Consider the following 9238-nt stretch of genomic DNA (forward strand, 5'->3'; position numbering starts at 1 on the left):
TTAGGGTGGCCTGGCCTCCATCCCAATGAGAGAAGGAGCTTCTGTTGGAAGGGCTTCAGGGGATAGCACCCCAACCCACGCTGGACCCTCCCCATCTCTGTTCCTCCCCCATGGGGGCATGTCTGCCCCCACGTGTCCCGCCCCTGTGCAGTCTCCAGGCTTCACGCTTCAGTGTTTCCAGCTCCATGCTGTCTTTAGGGTTCTAACCCAGACTGGCAGAACTAAATCTCAAGCCCAAATTCTGAAACCCGGTAAGATGGAAGTGTTGAGAAACAAAGGTGGACCCTAAATGCATAGGAAGTGAACCTTGAATTTGGAATTGAGAAATGACCAGACATTCCAACCACGGGTGGCCCCGTCCTCTGTCCAGCACTGAGCTGGGGGTTATGGTTCCCCTTCACTCATTCTTGAAAAAAGTGAAAGTGTTAGTTGCTCATTCCTGTCTGACTCTTGGTGACCCCATGGGCTGTAGCCTGCCAGGCTCTTCTGTCCACGGAATTTTCCAGGCAAGAATACTGGAGTGGGCAGCCATTCCCTTCTCCAGGGGATCTTCTTAACCCAGCAGACCCAAACTCAGGTCAGCTGCATTGCAGGCAGATTCTTTACCATCTGAGCGATTATCTGCCCTCAATATGCAGGTTTTCCAGAGCCCAACTTCTTGCCCTTCAGATTAGCCCTACACATGGGGGCCCAGAGTGCCTGGATGTGGACCACAGCACCCCATGAGGATGAACAAGAGGAAGCGGCATTGGTCAGAGAGGAGGATCTGTCCCTCCATATGCCTCTGTGTGTGTGTGTGTGTGTGTGTGTGCATGTGCGTGCGCGCGTGTGTGTGTGTGTGTGCGTGTGAGTCACTCAGTCATGTCCGACTCTTTGTGACCCTATGGACTGTAGCCCACCAGGCTTCTTTGTCCTTGGGATTCTCCAAGCAAGTGGCTTGCCATTCCCTTCTCCAGGAGATCTTCCCGACCCAGGGATTGAACCTGGGTCTCCTGTGTGGCAGGCAGATTCTTTACTGAGCCTGAGGGGTGGTGATTTCCCAAATCAGAGGTAGATCAATGAAGGGCAGGATACCACAGACACTCCTGGACACAATCAAGCCCATCATGACACCTTTATTAATTCAGTCAATTTCAGGTTCTGAGTATGGCTCTCCACCGGCAGGGAAGCTGAGAGAAGGGGCAGACATCCGTAAAGGAAGGAGATGAGAGAGAGAGAAACTCTTGAAGAACACAGACTGGAAAGGTGTTAAGGAGAATCCAAGGCCATGATAAAGAATGACTCGGGATGCACTTTTGGAGCTGGTCTCAGGAATCCTTTTTCTTAACCTGAGGAAGAGAGGATGTCGTCAGGATGCCAGGGGCCATGGAACAGTAGGGCTGGGTCAGAGGATGCTGATTCTGGGGTCTGATTTTTGGGAGGGCTCTCCCTATCCTTCAAAGCCGCGTTCTGTCTGTGATGAACTCTGTACTTTCTCCCCAGTCTGGCAGCCCCACTGGAACTCCACGGAGATGTCAGGACACAATTCCGAGACCCCTCAGCTCCCCTGCATGATGCTCCACACTTTCCTTTCATCACACTCTCATCCTGGCCCCCTCCTTACCATGGCCATCAGCACCAGGGCGCTGACCAGCACAGCGTACAGGGTGGCCTTCCCCAGCAGGATCTCATAGAGGAGGGTGGCAGACAGGACGCCTTGCTGATAAGACGCTGTTGGCAGGAAGGGAGAACAGGTAGATACCTGTGAGGAGGTATCCCTAGCCTCCTCCCCCTTTACACTCCCCCACCCAACCAGTGTCCATGGGCCCTCTGTCTCTGGTTCCAGAGCAATGACCATGGGGATGGAGACAAGGAAGCAGAAGGCTACTCACCGGAGGTGACGCCACAGTCTGAAAACAAAAGGGGAGGGAAATGGATGAGAGCCTGCATCTTCTAAAGCAGATTCAAAGCTAAGCCAGCCTTCCTCAGTCCAATAGCTGGCAAGATGCTAAAACTTGCAACAATCACGTGAACTTGGGAGTGGATCTTGCCCCAGCTGAGCCTTCAGATAAGACTCCAGCTTTGGCTGACATCTGATTGTAGCATCTTGAGATAAACGAGCCAGCTAAGCTATGCCCAGATTCCTGATACATTAAAACTAGGCAATCATAAATATGTGATACTTTGAGATGCTTAAAACAAAACAAATAAATGAAAAAGACCTACTAAGCTAGCTTTTAGTTAGCACTGACCCCCAGGCTCCGAGCAGCCTCTGATCAGAGTCCCAGCACTGCCTGTGCCAATGTGGACACAGCATCCTCAGGGTCATGAAGGAGGCAGCACTGAAGGGGATGGGGACCCACCACTGGCACCCTGAGCTGTGCAGGCAGGCAGGGAGGGCACCCACCAGCACAGCTGAGCTGGGCTGAGGATCTGGATCCAGGGGAGGAGTTCGCCTGAGGTGGTGCCCTGTCCACCCTCTTGCTGGGCTCCCCCGCTCTTCACTCTGCCTTCCTGCTCTCTCCCTGATCTCTCCTCTGTCGGCTCTGACTCCCTCTGGGCCGGCTCACCTGCTCTGCCCCAGGTCTCGGCGCTGATGTTCTGGGTGACGGGCTTGTCCCTGTCCTGCTCCTCCCACTGGTCCTGGTCCGTGAGCCCGTAGAACTGGACTTGGCATCGGAAGTGGTTGCGGGGGTTGTGCCAGAAGGCGGCGGTCACCCTCAGCCGGCTGCTCAGACAATATCTGGAATCATTCTGCGTGAGGTCCTCTTTGTAGGGCTCAGGGTCCGTGCTGACCCCAGTGGTGACCTGCTTCCTGTTCACCCACCAGGTCAGCTCCACGTGGTCGGGGTAGAAGCCTGTGGCCAGGCACACGAGGGTGGCCTTCTGGGTCCGGGAGATCTCTGCTTCCGAGGGTTCGAACACAGCCACCTTGGGCGGGTGCACCTGTCTCAGATCGTCTGGAAGGACAGGGGTGGGGGCCAGGACAGGCCTGAGAGCCGGCTGGGCGTGGTAGGGTCTATGTGTGTGTGTTTGCTTGTGTTTGTTTGTGTTTGTGAGTATATGAGTATGAGAAGGCAGGGAAGGGAGGCTCAGGGTTATCCTACAATAAAATCAGGTAGCAGTATGTCCTGTTTGTTTGCGAGTCATCATCCCACTCCTCTGTTCTTGTTCTCCCTCTGTCTGCCTGTCCCTTGTACTCACCCTACGACAAGCCCATCTCTTCTGTCTCTAGCCCCCTAAGGTGGCCTTACAAATGGCACTGCCTGACATCTGAGCAAGTTTTCTTCTTTCATGTTATTTGATTTCTTATTCAATAAGAAAAACTTACCTGTCTTTTTTCTCATCGTAATTTGTAGTAGTTATTTAAACAGAGAGCTGGATTGGAACCAGAATAATAGAGAAGTCAAAGCTTAACAGTGACTTTGCCCACCAACATAACTTTAGACAACCCCTGAATGTCTCTGCATCATTTTTCCTGCTTGTGAAGGGAGAATCCCAACACTGACTGTCCAGAGTGGGGGTGGAGATGGCCTGACATAAGGATGCAGGAAGCCTCTGCCATCAGCTGGGTTAGTTGTATGTGAGCCTTGGGGGCTGAGGAGTAGAGGGGATTTGAGTGTAAGGGGCTCATTATGGGGTTGGGTTTTTTTCCTTCAAATGACAACATACAGATGGCATATTTTTGTGCACTCACGTGAAGACAGCCTTTTGTCTCAGGATGTCTCTGGTGTCTTACCAGATCATCCTAGCCATTCCTCTGCCTCCAGGTACCCCGAGTTGCCTCAGCTCAGACAGATCACAAATTCAAGCATCTTCAACATCCTTTGCCCCTTTGATTCCACATCTTCTGTTTTCCCCTACCAGTAAGCTTCCTAAAAATGCATCTGAGATCAAGCAACTTCTGCTCCCAATTGTCTCGATCCAACTAAGCCTCTAGTGTGTGGCATCCTGGCGGGCCCCAGGTGAAGGCATTCCAGTTAAAGCCCCTGTGACCTTCTCATCTGACTGGCTTATTGCTTCTGGACCCTCTCGATATACATTTCATCTTGCTCTTTGCATTATATGGATTTTTTTGTTTCTGAGCAGCTCTGTTAAAGGGAAGACGTCTCAATCTAAAGAGATCTAGTTTAGGCTGGAAGAAATGAAAAAAAAAAATGTTCTTGTGACACCACATTTCCACGGATTGGCTTCCCAGGTGGCTCAGTGGGAAAGAATCTGCCTGCAACGCAGGAGCCACAGGAAATCCTGGTTCGATCCCAGGGTCAGGAAGATTCCTCAGAGAAGGAAATGGCAACCCACTCCAGTATTCTTGCCTGGGAAATTTCATGGACAGAGGAGCCTGGATGGGGGATGGAGGTGGGGGCTACAGTCCATGGGGTCGAGAAAGAGTCTGATACAACCTAGCAACTGAACAATGATGACAACAGCAACTTGACTTCAGGGCTGGCTTCCTGGGTGTGTGACCTATGCACACATATTCACTCCCACAAGGTCACTGGCTTATTAAAGGACCAGGGCTTGGGACCCAGGTGCACCTGTTCTGAGGCCTCCTGCTCTTCTCCACCCTGGCTGATCTCAGGAGCCCAGCTGTCACCAGGAACAAACACTTCAAAAGGAGCCCCATGGCTCCAACCTAACCCGTCTAACTACAGACACGCTTGCTGTGATCACATCATCCAGTAAACACACTACTGAGGGGTCGTTCCCCTCTGGAAGCTCAGTGTTTCCATCACCAGGTGACACTGAAGATCCCTTTCCAGCGCTAAGATCCCCTTGGGAATGTTCCTGGTCTCAGCAGGAAAATATGTCTATTTGAATGTAGTTCCTGCACCATCTGGCTGTTTAACCTACGAGACCTGGTGTGAGGAGGGGAATTTCAGGCCGGGTGGTGGTGGTGGGGAAGGGGCTCCATTTGGGGAGTAAATGCCCCCAGTGGCCCAGGTTCCCACCCAGTCTGCGTGTGCTGTACACACAGCCTGGCCGGCAGGGGTCTGGACTTGGAAAGGAAGAGGTTTGAAACTTAAATTTAAATCCAAACTTTCAAACAGTGAATCGGCAAACCCCGCTTGTCTCGATTCTTTCCCTCACTGTCTCCGCTGTGTCCGTCTCTTTCATGCCTCTTCACTCCTGCTTGGTCCTCGTTCAGCAGAAGCCTGCATCCCCACCTCCCGGGAGCTGGGCTCTGCAGTGGGCCCAGCATCCTGAGCTCATCCTGCCGGCCCCCTCCCCGTCTCATTTTTCCCTTTGCAGCAGCTACACCGGCTCCTACCCTTCCCCCAGCCCGGATCGCCCTCCTCAGTCTTTTTCTCCAATCAAGCCAGGCTCAGAGTCCTAATTAATCTTTTCTCCATTGCTCACCGGGTCCCCAAATACCCCAGAAAAAAAGAGACTGAAGCCCCCCTTGCCCTCTGTCCGCGTTCCCAGACTATAGTACCCTTCCCCAGTACCCCCTACCCAATACTCCCCGCCTCCCTTGCAGAGCAGACCCCCCAGAGGCACAGCTAGCCAGGCGCCCCAGCCCCAGCGCACCCCACCCATCTCCGGGGAAGCAAGGGGCTGCGCCGAAAGGAGGGGAGAAGTCCAGATCTCACCTACGACCGTGAGCTTGGTGCCTGGGCCGAAATACTGCTCATAGGAGCACGGAGGAAGAGCCCGGCACTCAAACCCCCCGCCCCCGCAGCTCCCAGCGGCTCGCTCTCGCTTCCCCAGTCCCGGCGCTCAGCTCTAGGGCAGGGAGGGGACCAAGTGCCGGGATCCGACCCGCCCTGACCCCGCCGCCTCCCGTCCCGCCCGCCGCCAGCGGCCAGCCGGCGGACACTCACCCACCACCGTCAGCCGGCTGCCGGCCCCGAAGGTCAGGGCGGCGCCTGCAAAGCACAGCCCCGGGGAGCCCCACAAAAATCGAGGCGCGCCGCCCGCACTCACCTAGCACCAGGAGCCGCGTGCCAGGCCCAAAGTACTGGGTCTGAGTCACGGCCCCCCAGCCCCGCGCAAAAACCCGCCGCGTGTCCCCCCCGGTTCCGCAGCAGCTTTCCGGCTCACCTAGCACCGACAGCCGGGTTCCCGGGCCGAAGTACTGCGTGTCTGTACTCACAGCCTCAGGGCTCAGCACAGAAATATCGGTCCACCTACCCTACTGACATCTGATAGCCCCACTTCCCTTCTAGCTCCCCAGAGCACCCCACTTACCTAGTACCAACAGCCGAGTGCCCCCTCCGAAATGCAGAGGGTTATTGCTCACAGCCCGGAGGCTCAGGACAAAAACTAGCGCTACCCTCTCCGGATAGCCCGAACTCAGCCCAGGTCCACACGAACCCTGAGCGCAACCCCGAAGGGAGATGGGCAGCCTCCCGCCTTTCTGCATCCCACCGGAGGGAACACTCAGGGACCCCAGCTGCCCTCCTTACCCAGCACAGTCAGCTTGGAACCAGCTCCAAAGTAAAGGGGATCTGTGTTCACACAGCCCTGGGGACCCAGGCGCAAACTTTCCCTTCCCTGAGTGCAGCAGGGACAGGGTAAGGCATCCACTCTCTAAAAGCCAGAGTTCACGGGGTCATCTAGTCTGGGCATTCCACCCTCCCTCCCCCCGGAGAAGCATTCTTACCTAGCACGGTGAGCCTGGTCCCTGACCCGAAGTGCAGCTCCCCATAGGAGCACAGTGGGAAGGGGCTGCCAAGAATTCCCCTCTCTTCCCCTCCTCCCCTGGAACAGTCTGGGGCCACCCTCCTTCTCCTCCCTGGCTTCTCTATCCTGACCTGCCTCCAGAACTAGTGGACAGGTGGTCTGGACATGAGGTCACCCCCAATTTTGCCGAGAATGAGCTTGACTTGGGGGCTGACATGGTTGTGAAATTGGAAGAGGCACTAGGGGTGGAGGTTTTGCTGGACTGGGAAGTGTTTCAGGCTAGACCTTGCCTCTTACTACTTCTGTGACCTGTAACCTCCCTGGCCTTAGTTTCCCCATATGAAAAATGGGATAATATCTTTCCCGCAGGATTGTTGTGCTTAATGAATTTTACACCTGCGATGCTTTCGAACTGTGCTGCCGGAGAAGACTCTTGAGAGTCCCTTGGACAGCAAGGAGATTAAACCAGTCAATCCTAAAGGAAATCAATCCTGAATATTCATTGCAAGGACTGATGCCAAAGCCGAGGTTCCAATACCTTGGACATCTGATGCAAAGAGATGACTCATGGGAAAAGACCCTGATTCTGGGAAAGATTGAGGGCAGGAGGAGAAAGGGGTTACAGAGAATGAGATGCTTGGAAGGCATTGTTGAGTCAGTGGATGTAAGTTTGAGCAAACTTGGGAAGCTTGGCATGCTGCAGTACATGGGGTTGCAAAGAGTCGGACACGACTTAGTGACTGAACTGAACGACAAGTACTTTGTCAAAAGGCAAGTTTTATGGAAGGCACTGGTTCTTGATCCCACTCTGACAGCTTGATTCTTCGTGTTCCTGGGAAGCTGAGTGTGGAGCAGGGAGAGGCAGAGGTGATCAGAGTCCAGGTCCCTGCGAGGCCACAGAGGGACCTGCTCCAGGGACTTCTCCCAGCCACTCTCCCCATCTTAAACTGGGAGCTAGGTTCTGGGTGGGCTGCATGAGTCTATTTTCTGAGGCAGGGCTTTTTGTAAAAGCACTTCCTCTAACTGAATCATCGTGGCCCCCCCCAAAGTCCCACAATGTTACACTGTGATACAAAAATGTCCTCTCCTCTGGTGCCCCTCCTCCAACCACTGGGCAGAGGCAGGAAGTGCAGGTGGCAGAGGCTGGTCTGATTGAGTGGAGACAGACTCAGGGCACACTAAGAGTGGGGAGGGGCCTGGGGAAGGGCAGGGTGCTAGTGGTGGGGGAGGGGGGCAGAGAGGCCCCTCCTGGAACAGATGCCACCCTGAGGAGCTCCCCTATGTCATCAGGGCTCCCCTCTGGGACTCTCTTTGCTCACCTGTGCAGACTGGCATTTATAGAGAGGTGGGTGGGAGGACCATCCACAGAGGTGGTGTCAGCTCAGGGCGGGAGGACTCGCAGCTCTGCGCTTGCCCTTGGCTTCCTGGATGGCCCGACTCCTCTCCCTAGTGCACAGATGCTCAGTGCGTCTGCTGTACGCCCGCTTCATGCTGCGGCCTGCTGTATGCCCTCCTCATGCTGCAGCGGGGATAGAGTCCACTCTCCCAGCGGGAAGCCCCAGCCTGCCTCTACAGACTTAGGACTGCCATCTCTGAACCTCGCAGCCAGCTGAGTGCAAGGACCTGAGTGCTGAGTGCGAGGTCCCTGACCCTGTGCTTTCCTGTCCCATTCATACCTCTGACTCATGACCTCTCTCCCACATGGATCACTGAGACCAACTCTTCCTGTGAAGAGTCTGCCACCTTCCCAGACTCTCCGCTGATGGTCCCAGTCAGAAACTCAGTGCTAGCTTCTGCCTGCGTTTCAGTACACAGCTCACGTTGCTGCTGTTCAAGTGTTAAGTGTAGACACTGCTGCTGTTATGTTAAACATTTCCAGTCATGAATTATCCCCCTAAAGAACAGGGAAACTTCTTGGGGGCTGTGGCTCAGTAATCTTTGTTTTCCTGAACGTTAATGAAAAACATTGCAATGACATGTACTTAATACGTAGACTACTCTGCTGATGTACATATGTTGACAAATATGTATGCATGCTTGTTGCTATATATGCAAACACTCGTGCTAGGATGCATGCATGCATGCAATAGATTGAGGAGGCTGTGTGCTGCAGGCTTGGGGTGGGGGAGGCGGTCACTGTCTGTTGCAGGAACGCCTGAAGGTAATATCTGCTCCTGAATTGGGTCACTTTAGGTGAGCTCTCTGATTTATTCATTTCTTTAAAGATAATTTATTGGGTGAGTACACTGAACCAAGATACTATGCTACATCCCAAAGATACTGTAATAAAATACTACTTGGTCCTTAGGAAGGTGACCTTCAAGTGGGGGTGTCAGACAACGAAAGGAGTAGTTTCCATCAAGTGAGGTTAGCAGCAGGAAGGAAGTCGGCACAGGGCACTGTGATAGCAAAACACAGAGGGCATTTCATGCAGTCTCGTGGAGCAAGGGGCAAGGGTGCTGCAGAGAAGGCTACTAAACACAGAGGGCATTTCATGCAGTCTCGTGGAGCAAGGGGCAAGGGTGCTGCAGAGAAGGCTACTAAACACAGAGGGCATTTCATGCAGTCTCGTGGAGCAAGGGGCAAGGGTACTGCAGAGAAGGCTACTAAACACAGAGGGCATTTCATGCAG

At 53.9% G+C, this 9238-nt stretch overlaps 1 gene segment (V, D, J or C); it reads right to left on the reverse strand.

Moving 5' to 3' along the window:
- Positions 1098–6823, reverse strand: LOC102179835. The segment is given in 6 exon segments: positions 1098–1328; positions 1604–1710; positions 1872–1889; positions 2550–2939; positions 5908–6110; positions 6738–6823. Coding segments are annotated over 6 exon segments (825 nt in total).

This window comes from Capra hircus, chromosome 4 (genome assembly GCF_001704415.2).
Source record: "Capra hircus breed San Clemente chromosome 4, ASM170441v1, whole genome shotgun sequence".
Taxonomy (NCBI): Eukaryota; Metazoa; Chordata; class Mammalia; order Artiodactyla; family Bovidae; genus Capra; species Capra hircus.